At 49.5% G+C, this 25,336-nt stretch overlaps 2 protein-coding genes across 2 annotated transcripts in view; both read left to right on the top strand.

Annotated features, from left to right (window-relative positions):
- The window catches only part of LOC128844720 (alpha-mannosidase 2C1-like), a 31,472-nt gene extending 19,080 nt beyond the window's left edge, over positions 1–12,392 (top strand). Inside the window, 12 exon segments of the mRNA XM_054042667.1 lie at positions 18–103; positions 1,571–1,732; positions 2,144–2,226; positions 2,402–2,492; positions 4,087–4,195; positions 4,564–4,720; positions 6,027–6,170; positions 6,947–7,056; positions 7,711–7,790; positions 8,003–8,148; positions 9,227–9,330; positions 9,407–12,392. Coding sequence (XP_053898642.1) covers positions 18–103; positions 1,571–1,732; positions 2,144–2,226; positions 2,402–2,492; positions 4,087–4,195; positions 4,564–4,720; positions 6,027–6,170; positions 6,947–7,056; positions 7,711–7,790; positions 8,003–8,148; positions 9,227–9,330; positions 9,407–9,524 — 1,390 coding nt within the window. The 3' untranslated portion in view covers positions 9,525–12,392.
- Positions 1–25,336, top strand: part of ECI1 (enoyl-CoA delta isomerase 1) — a 280,245-nt gene that overhangs the window by 209,704 nt on the left and 45,205 nt on the right. The gene's annotated exons all lie outside the window — the stretch shown is intronic.

Genomic DNA, 25,336 nt, shown 5'->3' with positions numbered 1-25,336 from the left:
CGGTCCCCCGTGCTCAGGCTGCTGCTCCTGAATCAGTTCCATGACGTGTTGCCAGGCAGTTGTATCCAGCTAGTTGTGGAGGATGCCATGAGATACTACGCAGGTGAGGAGTGATTTGTGCTAAGAGGCTTTTCCTGTCAAGTGGGTTGGGTTCATTGTAACACCCTCTGTCAGGTGGGCTTTGAAAGGTGGTGTTCCTGCTTTCTGATCTGACTCCTTGCCTGGTTTGGTGAATGTTTGGTTGTGGTTTGGTTTTGTTACAAGCCCTACAGGCATCGGAGACTCCACATTAATAAGTGGTGCTCTTGGTGTTGGTAATAACTAATGGGACCCAATCTGTTTTCCTGCCCTGCGCATCCTGCTTCCACTGAGGCTGGTAGGAGGAAGGATGCCCATAGTGCCCTGGGCCGTGGCCCCACTGCACTCAGCCAGTCTGCATTATGCCATTTGTCGATACCCAGAAAAAACAAGCCCCAACTGTATCTAGTTACAAAGTCAGAGTCTGGCAAGCAGAGGACACCCCCCCCTCCCACAGGTGGAGACACCGTGGCCTCAGGAGTCCTGTGACACTGGAAGAGACTGTGCATGTGAAGGGTTGGTTTGAGCAGTGGGGATGGGGAGGATTGTTGGGAGGTTGCTAGGAATGGCTGCAGAGATGCATCAATTCCAAGGCTATTCGGAACCATTGTGATCATCTCACTGACTTGTAGACTTTAAGACCAGAAGGGACCATCATGATCATCTAGTCTGACCTGCACATTTCAGGCCACAGAACCTCACCTACCCCCTCCTGTAGTAGGCCTCTAACCTCTGGCTGAGTTACTGAAGTCCTCAAATCATGATTTAAAGACTTCAGGTTACAGAGAATCCCCATTTACACTAGTTCAGCAAGTGATCTATGCCCCATGCTGCAGAGAAGGCAACTACCCCTCCCCCCCCCTCGGGTTTCTGCCAGTCTTATCTGGAGGGAAAATTCCTTCCTGACCCCAAATGTGGAGATCAGTTAGACCCTGAGCAAGTGGGTGAGACCCATCAGCCAGACACTTGGGAAAGAATTCGCTGACCTCCCGTATGACACAGGCCAGAGAACTTCCCCAGAATAATTCCTAGAACAGATATTTTAGAAAAAAAATCCAGCTTTGATTTAAAAATTGCCAATGATGGAGAATCCACCACGACCCTTGTAGGTTGTTCCAAGGGGTAATTACCCTCACTGTTAAAAAATTGTATGTTTTATGGCCAGTCTGAATTTGCATGGAAGACAGAGGAATGTTAGGATGGTGCAAGGAGGGAATCCAGAGTTTAACTGGAAAAAATGCAGCCCAGAGTTAAACACACCAGTTGAATGGAAGGGAGTTGGGGGAATTAGGGTTAAGAGTAAAGAGAACTTGCTTAATAAGATTAGGCATGATGGGGCAAATGGACAAGCAATTCTGAGGCCAGTGTGTACTACATCCTTTCTCTCACTCCGTTGTCTTTTTTGTTTGTCTCTAAAGGGCCTAGCCAACTTTGGGATGCTCTATAATTAATAATAGTCTGCTCTGAACTGAAATGCCTTTTCTTTGTCCAGAAATCCGTAGCATGGGTGGTCTCCTCATTAAAGATGCTATTTGGTCCTTGTTTGGAGAACTTTTGCCGACTGGTCCCGAGACAGCAGAAAGCCTCCTTGTTCTGAACACTTTGCCCTGGGAACGGACTGAAGTCGTCTCCAGGACTGGAGCAAAGACCTTAGGTGCCATTGTCCTGCCTATCTAAAGACTTGCAGCTCATCCCCCACAAAGCACAGATGCACCCTAAATCTTCTGGTGCGGGGGACAGGAGCAGAGCAGGGGAGGTGGACCAGGAAAAATAGACCAACAAAGTGATGGCTGTCTAATTCCAGTCACATGGAGGATACAGAGCCTTTGCCTCTCGCACAGCTGAGACAGACATTGGCTTATCCATTATCTCTAGATCAGGGTTATCCATGATCTCTAGAAATAGGTTCCATCTCCCTCAGCATCACATGGGAAGCTCCTGGACATCAGAGCACGGGGGAGGTATTTCCTAGCGAAGAGGGGGCCCAATGGCACGCAGTGAGAGAGAAGACATCTCCTAAAGGGAAAAGCTTTTGAGTGAACCGCTCTGCCTCTCTTCCTTTCAGCCCTGGTGAAGGTGCCTAGCATGGGCTGCTCTGCTGTGGGGGATTCATTAACACCCCCTCATCCCGTGACGGTGACGAAACAGGTGAGCTGCCCTGTTGGATTCTTCGCTTGCACATCAGAAAGCTCCATGGGCCAAGCTCCTAAACTGGATTTGCAACACCGTTTTCAGTAACTTGTAGCATTGCGCACACACACACTCGCTCTTTGGCTGGTGTAGAGCCTGTGTTCTCTTCTGATTCTTTCTTCTTTCTCACCAGGCAGATGGCTCTGTGACCATGGAGAATGGGGTTATCGCGGCTCACCTGGACTCCATGGGGCGCGTGATGTCGCTTCGCTTAGTGCACTCGGGGAGTTATGACGATTATTCATCGTGTTTATTGCAGCCATGCCTGAGGGCCAATCCAGACTGGGGCTCGCTGTGCCAGGCACTGGGCAAATACAGGAGCAAATTGACCCTACTCCAAAGAGCTGATGGTCTACATTGGTTTACTTAACGTTCGTAGAATATGGATCTGCTCTCACTGAAATCATCATCTCCAATGATTCCATCTTGCCTGGACAGACTGGGGTGTGAAACCCAGTGGGAACTAATTTTGAGGCCTCCACTCCTCCTCAGTTTCATCATAACTAAGCCCGCCTATGGGGCTTGAACATCAGTCGGCCAAATGAAAGGCTGGTTCATTTCTCCCACCTAGTCTCCTCCCAGAGAAGCTAAAGTGGAAGGTGTAGGGTTACCATATTTTGTGCCTCCAAAAGGAGGACACTCCACCGGGCCCCGCCCACGCCCCGCCCCAACTCCGCCCCTTCCCCAAAGTCCCCGCCCCAACTCCGCCCCCTCCCCTGCTTCCCACGAACATTTGATTTGCGGGAAGCCTGAAGCAGGTAAGGAGGGTGTGGGGGGAGGAGGCGCGGCGCAGGCTGGACCCCCGGCGTTTCCACCCTGGGTCGGCTTGGGCCCTGGGGTGCCGGCCCTGGGCCCGGCCCCTGGCCGAGCACCCCTGGCCCGCCCAGCACTGCCGGTCCCCGGCCTGGCCCCCAGACTCCCGGCCGAGCACCCCCTGGCCCCGCAAGCCCCCGGCCGAACACCCCTGGCCCGTTCAGCACCCCCCAGCTCCGCCGGCCCGCTCAGCACCCCCCGGCCCGGCCCCCAGGCCCCTGGCCGAGCACCCCCCGGCCCGCTCAGCACCCCCCAGCCCCGCCGGCCCCCCGGCCCGCTCAGCACCCCCTGGCTCGGCGCCCCCAGTCCCCGGCCCCGCCGGCCCCCGGTCCCCGCCGGCCCCCAGCGCTCGGTGCCCCCGGTCCCCGGCACCCGGCCCCACCGGCGCTCGGCCCCGCTGGCCCCTGGCGCTCGGCGCCCCCAGTCCCCGGTCCCCGCCGGCCCCCGGCCCCGCCGGCGCTCGGTGCCCCCGGTGCTCGGTGCCCCCGGCGCTCGGCCCCGCCAGCGCTCAGTGCCCCCGGCCCCCGGCGCTCGGCCCCGCCGGCGCTCGGTGCCCCTGGCCCCCGGCGCTCGGCCCCGCTGGCGCTCGGTGCCCCCGGCGCTCGGTGCCCCCGGCGCTCGGCCCCGCCGGCCCCGGGCGCTCGGCCCCGCCGGCACTCGGCGCCCCCGGTCCCCGGCGCTCGGCCCCGCTGGCCCTCGGCGCCCCCGGTCCCCGGCGCTCGGCCCCGCTGGCGCTCGGTGCCCCCGGCCCCGCCGGCCCCCAGCCCAGCACCACCGCCCGCATGTCCCGATTTTCCCAGACATGTCCGACTTTTTGGGATTTCCCCCCGGACGGGGATTTGGAGCCCAAAAAGCCGGACATGTCCGGGAAAATCCGGACGTATGGTAACCCTAGGTAGGTGTCTGTTTCCAGGCTGTTGGAATGTTGTTTCAGGTCACAGAATTCTTATGTCATCCACTGCAGCTTCTTGTTCCCTTGCTGATCCTCTGCCTCGCTGCTTTGTTTCAGAGAGTCAGTCCAGGATGGTCACTGCGCTAACCAGTTTGTGATATTTGATGATGTTCCCTTGTACTGGGATGCTTGGGACGTGATGGATTATCACCTGGAAACCAGGTAAGTGAGCAGTGCATTGTGGGTACTGGTACTTTTTTAGGACTCTGCAAAGCTCTCTGCCTCTTGGGATTGTAGCAAAGAACCAACTTCCCAGAGAGAGGACAAAACTTCTGCAATGGAAAACTATGTGCTTGTTCTTTCCAGCTCTTCGTGTCCAGGGGAGTAGCGTAGAATAGTGTAAGATTACACAGCGCCTGGGAGGGGTTCTAAGAATTCCTCTGGTGAGAAAAATGCAGCCTCAGGTGGTGGTGGGGGGGGAGTATCCCTGCTCCCCTCTTGTCTTCCGAGTGTAGGAGCCTTACGTTAACCTTTTGAACACAGAGCTGTCACCCCCAAATCTTAACCCTTATGCTTGACATCTGTTTTAGGAAGCCAATCACAACCCTTCTGAAGCCTCTGGAGATTGTCCTGGCTGGGGGCCTGCGAGGAAGTGTGAAATTCTCTCTGCAGATCAGCGAGCGGAGTGTCATCACCCAAGAAGTCATCCTGGATGCCATGTGTCCTTATCTTCGATTCCTGACCCAGGTTTGGAAAGGCTTGTGCAGGCCACACCTGCCTTATATAGACTGCTGTGGGGGGAGGAGAGAATCCCAGAAGGATGTGTGTGTTGTAGGAATGGAGCATAGAGGTGGCAAAGGTGGATGACTGGGGCGAGGTCCAAGGAAAGGTTGCATCCTAGGCAAGCCAAGACCGGAACTGGAGGAGAGTCAAGAAGCAGCCAGGATAGTGAACATTCGTAACCAAAGACAGGCGCGTCTCCTCACTGGAGGCAACACCCATCACCTCTGCTGCCTCTCCTGGATGCCCCTATTCCCATCTAGCCTTTACTGCATATACTGCCAAACTTACCGAGAGTCTGAGCTGCATACAACAATCTTCAGAAGTTTGAGAGCAGGGCATGCCTCCTGGGGCTTGGAGCTTCAGCTCCACTCCCGCTGAAGCCCTGCACCCTGGCAGGCATGCTCCAAGGGACTGGAACCCCAAGACCCCCCACCCTGCTGGGCAGAAGCCGGAGGCAACATTGGGGGGGCACGTGGGGTTACATGCCCCTCCAAATATTTGCCAGGGTTTGCTAGCCCCACTCAGTCACATGGTGCTGCCAGGCCCCTTCCCTGCACAGCAGCTGCGGCCATGGGGAGAGGCAGCGGCACACAGCTGGGAGCTGCAGAGACAGTGTTTTGCTGCTGCCTCTCCCCATGGAGCTAAAGCAGCAGCCCCTTGCTGCAGCTCCCAACCATTTGCCGCTGTGTCTCCACAAGGAGCTAACACCTGGGAGCTGCAGGCAGGGGCCACTGAGGGTAAGGGGTATGTGTGCCTGGGAGGGCATCACTCAAGCTGTTGGAGGGGCGAATGTTTTAATTTTGCCCCCCACACTCAGCAAGTGCCAGTCGTCTCTGGGAGAAGCCCTGAGCCTCCCCCTACTTCTCCTCCCCAGTCTGGTAGGGGGAAAATGAGGAGGTCTTGGGGGGCTCAGTGAGCTGCATTTTAACTGTAAAAGAGCCGCATGTGGCTTGCGAGCCACAGTTTGGCCACCCCGGCATATAACGAAGCACTTCGGAAGAGCTTTGGGATTGTTTAAAGCCACTGGGATGGATTGATGTGATCGTGTTTTCCCACGTTCAGAGACAATAGAGTACCGTCCCAGGGCCAGTTTTAGCCCTTGCTCAATACTTTACCAGGGAACCAGGTCCCTGTTGGGTGGGGTTAACTAGACAATGGGGAGTTCCTGGGGAAGCTAGAACAGGGGAGCCACTGTGGTGAAGATGATGGCATCTTTCCCGTCTCCCCCACAGTGACCTGAGCCTCCTTTTGGCCGCTCCGTTTGCTCTAGGTTGACTGGAATGAGGCTCACCGATTCCTGAAGGTGGAGTTCCCATTGCAGGTTCGGAGCATGAATGCAACGTATGAGATTCAGTTTGGGCACCTGCAGAGGCCGACGCACTGGAACACGTCTTGGGACTGGGCTCGGTTCAAGGTAGGAGGGCAGCAGGCTGGGCCCTGCCACTGCCCCAGCTCTCTAGGTAGAAATATCCCTGATAGATAGACACCGTCCCTTCTTTCCCCACCCCGCGTGCCCTCTGAGAACAGCTCGCCTCGGACCACAGCTGCTCGCTGAACTGCTGCAGGGATAGGCTGTCTCCTGCGGGGAGGTGAACCTGGCAGGAGCAGAGTCCCCATATCCCAAGAGAGTAGAGCTTTAAGCAGGGACCTCAGTGAGAACAAAATCTTGGGTCGCTGAGTCAGTGTCGCTATTCAAATCCTTCCCAGCCAGGGCACAGATATGGCTTTGTACACTGACATAGCACAGTACCAGCCTCCCACTGCCCAATCACAAGCTCCCTCCGGGGGATCCAGATGGACGCTCAACTGTCTCGGAATGTCCTGTGGTTTGCTGTTGTGCGGAGCCAGCCTGGGGCAGACGAAGTTGCATTTCAGTGTTAGTGGGTCATGCAGTTCCCCAGAGCTAGGGAATTTGCATCCTGGCCTCACTGCAGCTGCCGGTCAGTTTGATGAAGGAACCCGATCTGCCTTTCCTTCATGGGGACTAGCTTTCCAATTACGCTCCTGATTGGTGATCTAGGCTGTTCACAGGGATTGGCCCTCTGCAGAGCCCAAGGGGATATCGTCTGCCTCCCCCAGCCACCCTTTGTGTTCTTGGTCAGTAAGACAGTTTGCGTGGCACCCACCTTGCTCCACAAATAACCATCCCGGGTGACAGCCCCCTAATGCCAGGCCAGTTGTTTCCCCAAGGTGTGGAGTCACAAGTGGATGGACCTGTCTGAGCACGGCTTCGGGGTGGCATTGCTGAACGACTGCAAATACGGCGGGTCGGTGCACAAGAACGTGATGAGCCTCTCGCTGTGAGTGGGTGGGGGGCGGGGCTGGGCAATGGATGCCTTGGGTTTACAATTCTGCTCGCTGGGGATGCTGCAGTCCCATGTGCACTATCGTTTAACTTTGCAAACGCTGTGGTCTGCACCCTGTATATAGCAGCGGGATTGGACTGGAAATGGAAACTCTAGTGCATATTGTGCTTTAGAATGTGTCCCATTTATAACGGGATCCGCTCTCTGCCCCGTCCCGTCAAGTACGGAGATGATAAGGTTTTAACCCTTTCCTGCAGTGGTCAGGAATTCATGCCACTAAGGATTGGCTGTCACTGATCTAGTTACTGAGCTTGCAGCACCTTGCTCTCTATGGTGGGATCAGTTTCTTGAATACTTTGATCGAACTGTTGGGTCAGTGTTTGGTGACAAGTCAAGACAGACCCTAGGCCTCTGGCGTGTGAGTGCAGCGGGCGTTCGCAGTCTTGTGGCAGGAGCTCCTCCCCCAATGGGGCACGGCCATGGAGCCTGACTGTGGTGCAGTTTGCAGGGGTCCCTGCTGCGTGATGGAACAGCAGGGTGGTTTGACACCGGTAGTGCCTGTGCACTAGTGTTTAAAGGAAGTGGGGCTGGTTCTAGGCACTGCCAGTGGAAGAGGCTCCACCCCCTTAATTCATCCCTCTCCTCCAGGCTGAGAGCGCCAAAGTCACCAGATGCCACTGCAGATATTGGACCCCATGAGTTCACCTATGCCGTGATGCCTCACAGGGGTGAGTTTCGGGGGCTGAGCAGCACAGCACTGATATGCCCCCTAGGAGCCTGCCAATTCCTGAGGGGAGCATGTGGGCAAAGAAAATAGCTCTCTCCCGTGTGGGACCGCGGCACAGTGCCTGCTCCCGTCTCACAGGGGATGGCGCTGCTGCTGTTTCTAACTGTGCTGAGCGCTTAACTCCTGACACCTGCTGTTGTATTCTCTGTGCAGGTTCCTTCCAGGAGGCGGGTGTGATCCATTATGCTTACAACTTGAACTTCCCTCTGCACACCGTGCCAGCTGTGTCAGCGCAGTGTCCAGCCTGGAGTGCCTTCTCTGTGCATTCACCAGCTGTTGTGCTAGAAACCGTCAAACAGGCACGTGCCCCAAAGAGAGACAAGGGGGGCAGCGGTGTGTTGAAAGGCGCCAGCTGCGGTATCTGCAGACACACAGCACTGGCAGCTCTTGTATTAGCATTATGCATTGTTACAGCACTTTGGATTGACAGAAGCCAAGTGCCTTGCAGGAGAGTTAGCTACAGCTCTCAGTCCTAGTCCAGTGATTGGACCTTTCCATTCATCCTTCATCTGCCCACACCTCCCAGATCTTTGACATTCAGCTGAGCTGAGCAGGAATTTCCTACACTGACAGGGCAAGCAGTGTGGGCTAGTGGTTATAGCAGGAGTCTGGGAGTCAGGCAGCCTGGCTCACTGTTTGGACTTGGGAGAATCACACTAGCCAAAATCTTGCACCCATAGCAGTGGCAGCTTCTCTTCCATTTTTAGGCCCCCCAGCTTATAGTGCCTTGGGCCTGATGCTCAGAGTTGCTGAGTGCCCACACATCCAGCGTACTTTGCTGGGTGGGGACGGGGCTGAGCTCCTCAGGAGATCAGGCCCAATGTGAACATTCACAGTGCAGGCACCTAAACTCAGTGGCCACTTCTGGAAATTCAGGCCTTGGTATCTCCGTTGCCCAGATGGGCTGAACAATTCCTGCCTGTGTCAGCACTCTGAGGGCTCTGGAAGAGAATTGCAAAGCATTACTCCTCATTACAGCCTCCTGCAGGGACTTACAGAACTCAGGGTCTGTCTGTTCTAAACGGGGCAACCCAGCCAGGTTCAGAGTTTGACCTCTTCCTGCTGGCTATCCTCTAGTCCAAATGGTGAACCAAAGCTGCTCTTGCACATTGATGATTGGGAGGAGGCACCGTGCCGTCTAGGCAGCATATGCTAGTGGCTAGAGCACTGGACTGGGACTTGGCTAACCTGGCTTCTAGACCCAGCTCTGCCACAGGCCTGCTCAGTGTGTGTCCCTTCCCCTCTCGGTGCCTCAGTTTCCATGTCTCTAATATGGGGTAATGATACTGCCCCCCCCCCCCCTTTGTAAAGCATTTGGAGATCAGGTATCATCAGTCATCTGGCTGATCCTGAGAATGTTTCTCTCTGTCCATGAAGACTGAGGACAGGCTGGATGGGCTGGTGGTCAGGCTGTATGAGTCACATGGCAGCACTGTGGTCACGTGGCTCCAGACCTCCCTTCCTGTGAAGGAAGCAATCAGGTAAGTAGGAGAGACTGCTGTGAGACCTTGTATTCTGGGGCTTCAGCTTCATTCTCTCTTTCTCTTCCTTCCCCAGCTGTGACCTCCTGGAACGGCCAGACCCGAGCAGTAATCTGCCGCTGGAGGAGCATGGCCTGAAGCTTTCCTTTACGCCATTCCAAGTGCGCTCTGTCCTCTTGATCTTGAGGCAGTAAGAGGGCTACTGCTACTGGCAGCCCAGCCCCTGTCCCGGAACCAGACAGAAATCACCGTGCTCTGGGCGATTCACTAGCTTCTCCAATCATGGACACGTCGATTCCAGCACTGTGGCTACCCAGTGGGATAGTAAGGAGTTGCGCCTTCTCAATGTGCACCAAGGGTCGGTGTCAGGACAGAGATCAGAAGCATCTGGGCTCAAGTCAGCGCTGATTCTGAGTGTAAATGCCTGACGGTGGGCCATGGGCTTAGTAATGCTGGGGGGTGGGGATCACAGAGCTGGTGGTGTACTGGCTTAACCCACAAGTGGACATCCTGAATAGAATCCTGTCCCTTTCAGGGGAGTGGTGCTGGGCTTTGAGCCTTGATAATGGCAGAATCGGTTCCTTTTACTGCGTGTCCTACAACTCTAACAGTCCTGTGCTTCCCTGTTTGCAGGCACTTTACTGTTTCTGCAGACACGCAGCGTCTTTTTGCCTGGTCATTCTGTAAAAACTGAGCATTAAACACTGAATCACGTGCTGAGTAAAGTTCTGACTGTTTGACTCTTGCCTGTGGCATCAGAAATGGGGCCGCTGCCCTTCACTGAGACCAGCGCCAGGCAGATAATAAAATCCCTCGTGTAGGAGCCACAAAGCTCCCTAGGCTCCTAAGTCCTGTTTTTAGGCTCAGCTGTGACCCTCAAAGCTCCTGTTCAGCTGCCATCTAACCCTGCAGGCACCTCAGGTTCTGCAGTAGGTGCTGGGTTTCTGCCTCTCTACATGCATGCCGTTGCCTCACTTCAGGTGTCTAGGCACCTGTCTCCCACCTACACCCCAGAGTGAGTGAGCCACAGCCTGGTGTTCCCCTGAGTCATGGATGGGACCAGTGAGCATGCTCAGAGACTGCCTAGCTCCACAGGACAGCCAGGGTGGGGGGAGGCCTTCCCTTGTCAGCTGTAGCCCTGTGGTTAGAGTGCTGGGAGGAGACCACTGGTTCAAGTCTCCCCTCTGCCAGATAAGGAGAAGGGATTTGAGCAGGGATCTGCTACCTCTCAGGTCAGGGCCCTGAGAATGAGATATTCTCATGTAGTCTCTTTCAATCTCTCCTATTGAAGTTGTTTCACTTTAATTAAATAATTGAATAATTAACAAGGGCAGAGAAAGTTAGAATGATTCTGCTTGGGGCACTCACCTGAGAGGTGGCAGAGGCCTGTTCAAATTCCTACTCATCTGGCAGAGGAGGGACTTGAACCCCCTTTGTCCCTGCTCTTTTGTGGAGTTAGGCAGCTTCTGAGTACACTCACTGGATTGGGCCCTGCTTGTGACTTAGGCAGCCAAACCCCTGTCTGCTCCTGGTTTGTGGATTGCTACCAACAATAGGTGCTTTCTACCAGCCCAAAATTGGGGGCTGAACTCAGAGAGGGGCCTGGTGGAACTTAGCACATCCCTCTTGCTGGCCTCTTCCATTGACTCCCCACCTACCTTGCTGGCTTTGTGAATTGTTGTCAAAGGCGCCTGTCTCACCCCATTCACTGTGAAGGCCCCTACCGCAGGGTTGTTCCTGTGATTTTCTAGGTGTCTAAATGTTAAACATTGTGATGCCTCAGACCCTTTTGTGGATTCAGGCCCTAGCGCTTTCAGTATCATCATCCCCACTTGACAGCTGGGAAACTGAGGCACAGAGCGGTGATGTGGCTTGCCCAAGTAGTCTACTAGCTTGGCCCTTGGGTGAGCGCTAAGGGGTAACCCATCAGCTAGAAAAAAGTTATTTCTACCACATTAGGCACCTATCTAGTGTTCATCACCAGGGTGATGGAACTACATACTCAAAATAACACTGGTTTGGAATGATTGGGAAATATTTAGCCCCCAATGATATATTTTATACATAGGCCTGTGTTGTTTTGCTTTTGGTTAAAACAAAAGTCTGTAGTCACACAACATTATGAGTTTGTTTGTACCATGTACTACATCAAAATATGCATCATTATTTGTAGAATGTACTCATCTCAGAAAAGGTTTTCTGTATGCTATTTTTCTGAAGTTATGCAGATAAGACCCCACTATTCCTTAATTATAAAACATATTTTGAGGTTATCTGCTGTGCTGGAGACATAGGTGGGGAAGGACCATGGAATGGAATCTGTAAGGCTAGGGCAGAGACTAGCCTTCAAATGTAGAATATTGCAAACTATAACCATGGCTGTTATAGTTAAGACAACATGCCACAAAATTGGCAGGGCAAATAACAAAAACAAAGAAAGAGTTAAAAGAAAGCAGGAGAAGCCACAGAGCTCTGGAATGCTCCTGTTCTCCTAACAGGGTGGCAAGCAGTCCAGAGACAGCAAGCATGGGAACAGAATAAAACTTTGTGGAAACAGCTGTAAAAAACCTACCAAAAAAAAAAAAAAGAGAGATGTGCTGTCCTGTTATAAATATTTGTGGTCATCAGGAAGCGTGAGCTACCCTGTGCCTGAAGAATGGGAACAGAAATAGAAAAAGGTGGCCCTAGCAAAATTAAGAGATGCATTAACAGATGGCGTTGCCCAAAAACAGTTAACTGGAGCATGTAAGAGCACTCCTGCACTCCATTTGGCATGTGGACAAAAGCAACAAACACGGGGGGAAACAAATAGAGGTTTTGCAAGAACAGGTAACAATCCTCACTTCCCTTTCAAAGCCAGGATAAAAACTAGGGGTGCGGGTTCCCAAGTGCTTTAACCCCTGGAGTTACACTCCTTGCTCATGGCTAAAAACGCAACCTTCTTGCTCAAATATTTTTACATATAGTTAAGTTTTCCTTTATCTCCTTTCTCAGTTTGCTAAACTTGCTGCTGCTGCCTGTACTTAAGATAACTTTATAGAGTTAATGTTCAGGTCTCACTACCTTCCTAGGTTGCTCTTCATCCCCCCCCCCCCTTAAAAGTTATAGTTTTTACAGAAACCTCCAAAAGCTTAAAAATAGAACAAAACAACAATCAAACAAATTAAAAAATAAGGTAAACATTTTACTTTAAAAAACTCCAGTAAATAAATAAATTTAACTCTTCAGGAATGCAATAGATGGAATTACTCCTAATTTGCTTGAAGATAAGGTTGCCAAGCAACAGAAATGCACACTCTGCTTCTAATCCTAACCACTAACTAATATTTGAAACATGGGCTTTCCTTATTATCACAGAGTTTTAAAATAAAATAGAAAATAATGGAAAATGCCTTGTTACTAAATTAATACAATATTTTTGCAAATATTAATATGAATTCATTTTATTAAAAATGAAGGTAATAACTTGCTTATTTAAATGGTTAACCATTTTGTTTATTTTTTAAAATATTTTTTATTTTTGGTCTTATTTCATATAGTTATAAATAAGAAGTCTGGCGCCATTTGTTTTTAATTGTAAGTTTGTCATGTATGCTGTCCTGTTTGTATGTTGTGTGTGTAACATCACTTTTTTTTTAATTATTTTTATTTTGTTGCAACAAAAGTCAATTTTATACCTTTTTTAAAAAATATAAGTGGTACCACTGTGACGAACTGGGACTGTTCTTACTGTGGTCTGTGAATGCTGACAGGGGAGTGGGGCTAGGATAGTCTGCCCGAAGGCGAATACCTGGGCGTGTAACATGAGAGCCCAGGTGACACCGTGGCCCGGGAAACTGAACAAAGGCTGTGGGAGGGGTCGCTGAAGGCAGAGTCTTGGAAGCTGGGTGGTGAGATGGTGGGGAGGCAGAGATTGCTCTGACCTCCCAAGGGGGCGGGGATGCCCTGGGACCCCAAGATGGACCTAACTGAGGGGGTCCCTGTTGTCTGTGCCTGCAAGACCTGTCTTGGACTGTATTCCTGCCATCCAAATAAACCTTCTGCTTTACTGGCTGGCTGAGAGTCATGGTGAATCGCAGGAAACCGGGGGTGCAGGGCCCTGAGTTCCCCAATACTCCGTGACAACCACACTATTTTATTATTATGTTTGGGGTATAAGCATCATAGTATTATTACCACCATTTTTTTAAAGTTCAAAAAGGTCTCAGTTACAAATATATGCATTGTTTGTTGAGGCAGAAATCGATGTACAATTAAAAACCAAAAGAATCCTTCTATTAATCAGTTTTTTTTTTATTATTTTTATTTTTTATTCAAAGAAAAAATGTAAGGGGAAATCTCAACATTAAGGTAAAGGTAATATTAAAATGTCAATTTCTTGTTGGGGTTTTTATGAACTTGTTTGCAATTTTAAATATCCCTATAAAAATGTCATGGCAAAAAGGTTTTAAAATAACAATTTTATGCATAAAGCTAACCAAACAGTTTCAGCAAGTTTCCACCTTTGGCTCCCAAACACAAAGTGTCATAAAAATGTAATACCCTCAAAGTGTTTGCATGAACTTGCATTTAAAATTTATTATGGTTTAATTTTTATACGCTTTTCTTTTATGTTCTGTTACAAGGAAGTAATTGTTGTTAAAGTTTGTGTTTCTAAATACTTGAAAGTGGAATTGGTATCACAAGCAAATTAACTCTAAAATGCGGTAAAAATTATGTTACTAACTCTTTTGCTAAAACAGAGTGCTCAGCAAGGGAAAGCAATACACGTTCTAATAGAAGATTGTGAGCATCTGTTCTAGCAATTAAGCATTACATTTAGTATCAAATATTAGTAATGCACCTTAAATAAAAATGAATATCTATACAATTGCAAAAGTATAGCTTGTGTTATAAAAGACTTGGTCCCCATTACACTGTAAACAAAGTTAATATGTGTATTAAATTTGCATTATTAAAAACCAGAAGAAATGTAAAACAAAAAAAACTTTATTATGTTAACTAACTAGCTATTTAAAGTTGCATCCCACAGACCAAAGACACTAGAAGATATCAGTTTATAGTGAAGGAACCCCCAAGCATAAAAAAACCTAAAAAGTGCACACATGCACTATCCGAGTCCAAGCTCCACATTATCACCCTGCTTACTTCGAGTGTTTGCTTTGAACATACAAACAGCCATAATGGGTCAGACCCAGGGTCCATCTAGCCCAGTATCCTGTCTTCCGATAGTGTACGATGCCAGGTGTTTCACAGGGAATGAACAGAACAGGGTAATTATTAAGCAATCCAGTCCCAGCATCTGGCAATCAGAGGTTTAAGGGCACCCAGAGCATGGGGTTGCATCCCTGACTATCTTGGTTAATAGCCAGTGAAGGACCTATCCTCTATGGATTGATCTAATTCTTTTTTGAACCCAGTTATACTTTTGGCCTTCATAACATCCCCTGGCAATGAGTTCCACAGGTTAACTGTGTGTGTGAAGAAGCACTTCCTTCTGTTTGTTTAATTTAATAGGGTGACCCCTGATTCTTGTGTTATGTGAAGGAGTAAATAAGACTTCCTTCATACAATTCATGATTTCATAGACTTCTATCACCCACCCCTGTCACCTCTTTTCTAAGCAGAACAGGACCAGTTTTTTAAAAATCTCTCATCCTATGGAAGCTGTTCCATCCCCCCTAATAATTTTTCTTGCCCTTCTCTATACTTTTCCCAATTCTACTCTGTACTTTTTGAGATTAGTTTAGAACTGCATGCAGTATTCAAGATGTGGAGGTACAGAGATTTAAAAAGTGGCATGATGCTATTTTCTGTCTTATCTTGCCCTTTCCTAGTGGTTCCTCATATTTTTTTTGATAACGCCACTGCACACTGAGCAGCTGTTTTTCAAAGAACTAGCCACAATGACTCCAAGATCTCTCTCTTGAGTGGTACTAGATAATTTAGATCCCATCATTTTGGATGAACTGTTGGGATTGTGCTTTCCAATGTGCATTACTTTACACTTATCAACATTGAATTTCATCTGCCATTTTGTTACCCAGTCACCCAATTTAGTAAGATTTAGTTGTAACTCTTCACAGTCAGCTTTGGACTTAACTAGCTTGAGTAATTGTCTATTGTCTGGAAACTTTGCCATCTCACTGTTTACCTCCTTTTCCAGATCATTTAGGAATATGTTGAACATCATTGGTCCCAGTACAGATACTTGGGGGACCCCACTAGTTACCTCTCTCCACTTAGAAAACAAAGGGTAGGAATAAATTGTCAGTTTTCAATCTTTTAACCAGTTACTTTTGCTAGTTGCTCTTCAAATTCTTTCTGGACCTACCTTTTCCACCTGACTTGCCAGAGTTTATGCTCCTTTCTATTTTCCTGAGAAGGATTTGACTTCCATTTTTTAAAGGATGACTTTTTGCCTCTTTTATGCTATGGTTTAGCCACAGTGGCATTTCTTTGGTCCTCCTTTTTTTTTTTTTTTTTAATTTGGGGTATACAGTACAATTCATTGGAACCTCTATTGCAGTGTTTGTAAATAGTTTCCATGCATCTTGCAGGCATGTCACTCTTGTGGCTCCTTTTAATTTCCATTTAACTAGCCTTCTCCTTTGTGTGTGTGTTCTTCCCTTTTTGAAGCTAAATGCTACTGTGGTGGGTTTCTCTGGTATTTTCCCCCTATTGGGCCATTAAATTTAATTACATTATGGTCACTATTACCGAGTAGTTCAGTTAGATTCACTTCTTGGACCAGATCCTGTGCACCACTTAGGACGAAATCAAGAATTGCGGGTTCCACGGCTAGCTGCTCTAAGAAGCAGTCATTTAACGGTGTCTAGAAATTTTCTTTCTGCATCTCTTCCTGAAGTGACATGGACCCAGTCAACAGGGCATAGTTTAAAATCTCCCACTTATTACTGGGTTTTCTGGTTTTATAGCTTTTCTTATCTCCCTCAGTATTTCACAGTCATTGTCACTATCCTGGTCAGGTGGGGAGTAGCATATCCCTACTGCTATATTCTTATTATTCAAGCATGGAATTTCTATCCCTAGAGATTCTGTGGTACAGTTTGATTCCTTTAAGATGTTTACTATATTTGACTCTATGCTTTCTTTCAAATATAGTGTCACGCCCCCACCAGCACAATGTACTGTCATTCCTATATATTTTGTACCCTAGTATTACTGTGTCTCATTGATCATCATTCTACTGAGTTTCTGTGATGTCTCTTATATCAATAGCCTCCTTTAATGAGGCACTCATGTTTACCCATCTTTGTATTTAGAATTCTAGCATTTGTACACAAGCACTTATAAAATGTCACATTTAGTTGTCTGCCTTCATGTGATGTAACTGAATGGGACTCTCTTTTGTTTGACTCTCCAGTTCCTACCTGCACTTTATCAGCTTCTATCCTCTCCTCTTTATTAGGATATAGAGTATCCTCTTTAAATTAATCCTCCCCTAAGGGATGTCTCTGTCCAAACTCTATGCTCTTCTGCAGCTTTTAGTCCTTAGTTTAAAAACTATGATCTATTTTAATTTTACATACCAGCAATCTGGTTCCATTTTGGTTTAGTTGGAGCCTATCGTTCCTGTATAGGCTCCTCCTTTCCCCAAAGGTTCCCTAGTTCCCAATAAACCTAAATCCCAACACCAGCATCTCATCCCTGCATTGAGGCCCTGCAGTTCTTCCTGTCTAACTGGCCCTGTGTGTGGAACTTGAAGCATTTCAGGGAATGTGACTATAGAGGTCCTGGACTTCAAACTGTTACCTAGCAGCCTAAATTTGGCCTGCAGGACCTCTCTCCGACCTTTCCCTATGTCATTGGTACTAACACATACCCCAACCAATGGCTCCTTCCCCAGCTCTGCACATAAGTCAATCTAGATGTCTTGACAGGTCCACATCCTTTGCAACCAGCAGGCAATTCACCATGTAGTTCTCCCGGTCATCACAAAACCTATCGATATTTCTAATAATCAAATCCCCATTATCTAGATAATACTTAGTCCTGCCATGAGTGCAGAGGACTGGACTAGATGACCTCTCAAGGTCCCTTCTAGTCCTATAATTACCTGTCTCTTCCCAATAACTGAGGTTACCTCCCATGGAGGAGTATCCTTAATGTGAGAGGATACCATGTCATCACCTGGAAGGAGGCTCCTAACTCTGGGATTGTTTCCCTCCACTCCAACTTGGTATTCTCCTTCCCTGAGACTTTCAAGCATGTTCTTGCATGTGGCTCACGAACCTGCTTCCTTGTGATCTGTCTCAAGTTCTGGTATTGCAGAATAGGTGCCAGGCACTACGTTCACTGCTTGTGCGATGTCGTGAAACCCACCAGCAAGGTATACTTCACAATCAGCTGATCATCTCTGTTCATGCTCCCCAATCCCATGACTGAGGAGAAAGTTTGCATTGTTACGTGTATTTCTTTGATATGATCTTCAAATCTTGCTTTGGTAATGGCATTATCACAGTCTAGTTCCAAATTTCTTGCATTTGGACATTCCCCTTGTGGACTCCCTCGCCAGTTTTCATTGATTCTTCATTTGCACCAACAGCAGGGTATTGACATTTTAGGCCAAGGATAAATGTTCAGTAGCTGATCAGACAGCTCCCCAAAAGTTTTTCACTTGGTAGGGTCTGTGCACACCATTGGCAGAATCCTCGTGATGTCAGTAATAGCTAACGTTGGCTCACAGGAGGCTGCTAGCTCAACCATTGATAGATTTTTCTCCAGCCAAGACCATGTGCTGCTCTTTGGGTTCTTTCTTAGGGCTTGTCTACATTACCGCCGGGGGTCGATCTAAGATCACGTAGCTGAAGTTGTGTGAATAGCGTAGCTGAAATCAACGTACTTAGATCTACTTATCGTGGTGCCTTCACTGTGGCAAGTTGACAGCTGACGCTCTCCCGTCGACTCCGCTTATGCTTCTTGCTCTGGTGGAGAACTGGAGTCGATGGGAGAGCGCTCAGTGGTCGATTTATCGTGTCTATACTTGACGCAATAAATCGACCCCTGCTGGATCGATTACTACCCGCTGGATTGGTGGGTAGCATAGACAAGCCCTTAGAGTTCCATCCAAGTTGAAGAGGGAAAGTGGAACAGGTGCCAGCTCACACTTCATATCACCCTGGCTACCAACATCTCTGAGCTAGGCAATAACTGTCAGCTTGTGGAATATCTGATGATCAATAGCTTTCCCTTGTGCTATCTGCTGCTTCTTTTGTTTGATTGTCTTGTTGAGATTACCAGATGATTTGAGATTAGACCTTTCTATGGGATCAGAGAGATCCACCTCACCCCTTTGCAGCCTACTGGTTACAAACTGCTTCCTTTCTTGTAGGCCATTCTCACTTCTCACGCACAAACTTTCTGCAATTTCAGGTGGGGCCCCAATACACATTGCAATGTTCACACGTGTTCAGGGCTAAAAGGATTTGTCATTGTCACAACTTTTCTAATATCTGGGATAGCAGTTTCATCTGCAGCCATGCACTGTGTGGTAGCTTCTTGGTGGAACTCTGTTGCTGAAGGCTGCATTCCACACATTTGTTTTGTCATAGCTGTTACAACTGTCTCAAAATGTGCAATCAGGTAATACTTGGTCAGAGCCTTATCTTTTGTGCAAAGATGATGATGCTTCCCACAGTCCTTGTTGAGAGATTGCTCGATGGCCATGTCACGCCATATGCCACTGAAGGGTTTGGCAGTCTGAGATACTGCTCCTTGGCTATCAGCTAGGACATGATATATAGCTGGCTTCTGCTCCTCCAGAAGTCTGGCTTCTGCTACAGTTACACATCCCCACCTAGCATAATTCACGTGATCACACTACAGATGTCTCAAGTTCAATAGACTTGTTATCGTCTCTCTTTGCTGCTATGTAATCCATCGGTAGGTGGGAGAATTCTGTTACATTTCTGTTCTGGGAGAGCTATGTATCTGAACAGATTGTTCCTTTAGTAACATAAGAGTCCATGAGCTGATTGGGGTCTGTTTATGAAGTCTGCCACAGCATTCTGTGCTTCCACTCTGTCTTCTCTGGGTGCCTTCTCCACAGTGTCAAAGCATGTTCAAGTTTTCTCCAACATGCATCTCTTCTCATCTTCTGGGAGCTCGTGGAAGTGCCAAGTGCCATCCATTTCAAGTGATTCATTGCCTCATTTATAAGTTTGTGGATTTTAATGCTGTCCGTTTTAGTGTATGGCTGACTGAAGCACCATAGTTGCTGGCTTTAACAAAGAGGTCTTCACATCCAGTTTCCTGCATCATACTGTTTACACCACCCATGAACTTCATTGCACGATGCTGCCTCCCACATCAAGGTGGTCATGGTCAAATTCCTTTTGATTCCTCTATTTAATAATCTGTGCTTTGCAGTAGATTGCTTCATCATACACAACATACATCCAGTCTTGGTCCAGAGAGCAGAACATAGCCTGAAAATAATTCATCATGGTATACATTGTATTATCATCATTTGCCAGTGCAGGAACCATTGGACAGTAGCCAATAGTCATAAAATATCAGGCAGAAAATCTTCTCATATAAATCCAGTCAACAATGTAACAGATGGTCAAACAAGCTCATGCTGTCATGTGACTACAGACTTTTGCTTTAACCAAAGGCAAAAAAGTAAGGGAAAATGCGTAAGTTATCACCTGGGGCTAAATATTTCCCAACCAATACTAGTTTGAGTGTATAGTTACATTATCAATTGTATTTAGAAGCTTTCTGCCAATTCTGGTCAAAATTACATTATGTTGCTTCAAGTTATTGCTCTTTGTGACTTTTCCAAATTGGCTATCTAATAACATTTAAGCATTACATGATATAGCAAAACTGACCCTCTTTCCGCAGCTCCATACACCCTGGGGATGAGCACCAGGTATGCACCTAACGTGATAACAATGACACTTTTCTAGCTGACAGGTCACTAATAAGACCCCTTTTTAAATCTGGCTAGTAGACTAAAGATCACCCAGCAGGCCAGTGGGTGAGCTAGATGTAGAATCCTTGTCCAGCGGGCCATCCACTGGACCAGGTGTCTCCCTGCTCCCCACTTACGGCAAGAGACACATGCATGTGAGGTCACTGATAAATAAATGTGAAAGAAAGGAATCAAGGTGCAGGGGGCATTTCCTGCTCAACTGGGAGTTTTGTAGCAGTAGGTGACACCCTGGGCCACGAATCCCCTTACCATGCCCTGTACCAGGAGGAGTCACTTCTAAAAACAGTGTTTTGGGGATAGGATGTTACCTCTCATCATGGCCCAGTTTAGCTGTGCTATCACTCGTCAGACCAAGAGAAGTATTTCCTATGAAAAGCCAGCTGCATTTCTGTAGCAACTTGCTTTGGTCACTTGTTTCCTAGGTGAAAGACTTCGCCATTGCCTGTTAGCATAGGAGCCTCGGGTGTTGCTAAAGATGACGAAGTGAAAAGGTTGGGGGTTGTGACATTCTTCAGGGTCAAGGGTGAAAGTAATAATAAATTCTTACCGGTAGGGGGGCCAGCTCCAGAAGGGGCAGGGCCTCGGGTGGAAGGGGCAGAGCTGGGGAGGGGTCCGCCTCCCACAGCCAGCCCATCCATGCTGCCTGGCCCCCACTGCCCAGGACTCCGGCGATGGTTTAAAAGGGCCCGGGGCTCTGGCCACTGCTGCAGTAGCAGCAGCTGGGAGCCCCTGGCCCTTTTAAATTGCCGACCTGGGCGGGGGGGGGGGGGGGAGGGGGCGACAAAAGGGGCAACGACGTTAAAGCACGCTGCCCTTTTTGCCTCCGCCGTCAGTGGCCCTGCCGGTATGGACCCTACCAGCAGGGCCGACGGGGAAGGCAAAAGGGGCAGGAATGTTAAAGCACTGCCTCTAGAACTTTAATGTGGGCTGCATACGGGTCGGACTGGCTTCCTACCGGTACGCCGTACTGGCTCACTTTCACCGGTCCAGGGTACAATCTGGACTGTGGACAGCTGCATCTCCTTAGTTCTCCAACATGGGCTGCCTTTTACACTACTTCGCTGTGAGAGCAACCACTCCATTTATGGACAGGTATTTCTACAGCTTCCTTCCCCATTTGAATCCTCAGGTGAATGCTCACAACAGAAATCCAGTACAGCTTAGCTATGGCCACTAGGAACTCCCTTTAACTAGGGGTATGTCTACACTACGAAATTAGTTCGAATTTATAGAAGCCGGTTTTATTGAAATCGGTTGTATACAGCCGCTTGTGTGTGTCCACACAATAAAATGCTCTAGGTGCTCTAGTCGGCAGACCGCGTCCACAGTACGAGGCTAGCGTCGACTTCCGGAGCATTGCACTATGGGTAGCTATCCCACAGCTATCCCACAGTTCCCGCAGTCTCTGCCGCCCCTTGGAATTCTGGGTTGAGATCCCAATGCCCGGATGATGCAAAACAGTGTCGCGGGCGGTTCTGGGTACATGTCGTCAGGCCCCTCCCTCCCCCGTCACAGCAACGGCAGACAATAGATTCGCGCCTTTTTACCTGGGTTACCTGTGCAGACAACATGGAGCCCGCTCAGCTCAGCTGAGCTCACCGTCACCATATGTCCTCTGGGTGCTGGCAGACGTGGGACTGCATTGCTACACAGCAGCAGCTGCTAACTGCCTTTTGGCGGTAGACGGTGCAGTAGACTGGTAGCCTTCATCGGCGATCTGGGTGCTGGCAGCCGTGGGGCTTGCCTTTTGGCAGTAAATGGTGTATTACGACTGTTAGCCATCCTGTTACAAGTCGGGTCATCGTACGTTAGCAGAGTCTTCCCTGAGCAGCCGATTGTGCAATAGGCCTGAAGACCATCGTCATACACCGCCCCGTATTTGCTGCCAAGCACCCAGAAAGATGCCGAGGGCTATCAGTCACGCTGCACCGTCGTCTTAAGATGTAAAAAAATAGATTTGCTCTGTATTCATTTGCTTCCCCCTCCCTCCGTCAAATCAACGGCCTGCTAAACCCAGGGTTTTCAGTTTAATCTTTGGGGGGGACCAGTCTGTGACAGTTGTTTGTGTCTCTCCCTGATGCACAGCCACCGTTCTTTATTTTAATTCCCTGTGCCTGTACGCCATGTTGTCACTCGGCCCCCCTCCCTCCTTCCCCTAGTCCGTCAGATACTACGTTTGCGCCACAGCTCAGAGAGCCGAGAAGCGGTTCGCGCCTTTTCTTTGAATTCTGGGTTGAGATCCCAATGCCCGGATGATGCAAAACAGTGTCGCGGGCGGTTCTGGGTACATGTCGTCAGGCCCCTCCCCCCTCGTCACAGCAACGGCAGACAATACATTCGCGCCTTTTTACCTGGGTTACCTGTGCAGACAACATACCACGGCAAGCATGGAGCCCGCTCAGCTCAGCTGAGCTCACCGTCACCATATGTCCTCTGGGTGCTGGCAGACGTGGGACTGCATTGCTACACAGCAGCAGCTGCTAACTGCCTTTTGGCGGTAGACGGTGTAGCATGAGTGATAGCCGTGGGGCTGGCAGCCGTAGGGCTGCATTGCACCAGCCCCTTGCAGGCGATGGTATATTATGACTGGTACCCGTCATCGTCATACTGGTATGGCTGTCAATCATGGCCACCTGGGCAGACATGCTACTGTTTTGATGATGATGGTTACCAGTCGTAATATACTATTTTCTGCCAATTGCCCAGTATTGTCTGCTAAGCACCCAGAAGAGGCCGAGGGCGATGCTGGGTGCTGGCGGACGTGGGGCTGGCAGACGTGGGGCTGCATTGCTACACAGCAGCAGCCCCTTGCCTTTTGGCAGATGATGGTATATTATGATTGGTACCCATCGTCGTCATACTGGTATGGCTGTCACTCATGCTGCACTGTCGGCTGCCACCTTAAGATGTAAAAAATAGATTTGTTCTGTGTTCATTTGCTTCCCCTTCCTCCGTGAAATCAACGGCCTGCTAAGCCCAGGGTTTCCAGTTTAATCTTTGGGGGGACCATTCTATGTGACAGTTGTTTGTGTTTCTCCCTGTTCCTGTACCTGTACGCCATGTCGTCACTCGGCCCTCCCTCCCTCCCGCCCTCCTTCTCCTGGTCCATCAGATACTACTTTCGCGCCTTTTTTCTGACCAGGCGCCATAGCTAGCACTGGGATCATGGAGCCCGCTCAGATCACCACGGCAATTATGAGCACTATGAACACCACGCGCATTGTCCTGGAGTATATGCAGAGCCAGAACATGCCAAGGCGAAACCCGGACCAGGCGAGGAGGCGATTGCAGCGCGGCGACGAGAGTGATGAGGAAATTGACATGGACATAGACCTCTCACAAGGCACAGGCCCCAGCAATGTGGAAATCATGGTGTCACTGGGGCAGGTTGATGCCGTGGAACGCCGATTCTGGGCCCGGGAAACAAGCACAGACTGGTGGGATCGCATCGTGCTGCAGGTATGGGACGATTCCCAGTGGCTGCGAAACTTTCGCATGCGTAAGGCCACTTTCATGGAACTTTGTGACTTGCTTTCCCCTGCCCTGAAACGCCAGGATACCAAGATGAGAGCAGCCCTCACAGTTGAGAAGCGAGTGGCGATAGCCCTGTGGAAGCTTGCAACGCCAGACAGCTACCGGTCAGTCGGGAATCAATTTGGAGTGGGCAAATCTACGGTGGGGGCTGCTGTGATCCAATTTGCCAGGGCAATGAAAGACCTGGTGATAGCAAGGGTAGTGACTCTGGGAAACGTGCAGTCAATAGTGGATGGTTTTGCTGAAATGGGATTCCCAAACTGTGGCGGGGCCATAGACGGAACCCATATCCCTATCTTGTCACCGGAGCACCAAGCCACCGACTACGTAAACCGCAAGGGGTACTTTTCAATGCTGCTGCAAGCCCTGGTGGATCACAAGGGACGTTTCACCAACATCAACGTGGGATGGCCGGGAAAGGTACATGATGCTCGCGTCTTCAGGAACTCTGCTCTGTTTCGAAAGCTGGAGGAAGGGACTTTCTTCCCGGACCAGAAAGTGACCATTGGGGATGTTGAAATGCCTATCGTGATCCTTGGGGACCCAGCCTACCCCTTAATGCCATGGCTCATGAAGCCGTACACAGGCAGCCTGGACAGGAGTCAGGACCTGTTCAACTACAGGCTGAGCAAGTGCCGAATGGTGGTGGAATGTGCATTTGGACGTTTAAAAGCGCGCTGGCTCAGCTTACTGACTCGCTCAGACCTCAGCGAAAAGAATATCCCCATTGTTATTGCTGCTTGCTGTGCGCTCCACAATATCTGTGAGAGTAAGGGGGAGACATTTATGGCGGGGTGGGAGGTTGAGGCAACTCGCCTGGCCGCTGATTACGCGCAGCCAGACACCAGGGCGGTTAGAGGAGCACAGCAGGGCGCGGTGCGCATCAGAGAAGCTTTGAAAACGAGTTTTGTGACTGGCCAGGCTACTGTGTGAAACTTCTGTTTGTTTCTCCTTGATGAACCCTCCAACCCCCCCCCCCGACCCGGTTCACTCTACTTCCCTGTAAACCAACCACCCCACCCCACCCTCCCCTCCCGCTTGCAGAGGCAATAAAGTCATTGTTTTTTCACATTCATGCATTCTTTATTAGTTCCTTACAGAGGTAGGGGGATAATTGCCAAGGTAGCCTGGGATGGGTGGGGGAGGAGGGATGGAAAAGGACACACTGCATTTTAAAACTTTAACTCTTATTGAAGGCCAGCCTTCTGATGCTTGGGCGATCATCTGGGGTGGAGTGACTGGGTGGACGGAGGCCCCCCCACCGTGTTCTTGGGCGTCTTGGTGAGGAGGCTATGGAACTTGGGGAGGAGGGCTGTTGGTTACACAGGGGCTGTAGCGGCGGTCTCTGCTCCTGCTGCCTTTCCTGCAACTCAACCATACGCTCGAGCATATCACTTTGATGCTCCAGCAGACGGAGCATTGCCTCTTGCCGTCTGTCTGCAAGCTGACGCCACCTATCGTCTTCAGCCCGCCACTTGCTCTGTTCATCCCGCGATTCAGCCCGCCACC

Source organism: Malaclemys terrapin, chromosome 10 (genome assembly GCF_027887155.1).
Source record: "Malaclemys terrapin pileata isolate rMalTer1 chromosome 10, rMalTer1.hap1, whole genome shotgun sequence".
In the NCBI taxonomy this organism is placed as follows: Eukaryota; Metazoa; Chordata; order Testudines; family Emydidae; genus Malaclemys; species Malaclemys terrapin.
Note: the sequence above shows the minus strand (reverse complement) of the source record. Positions and strands in the feature narration are given on the sequence as shown.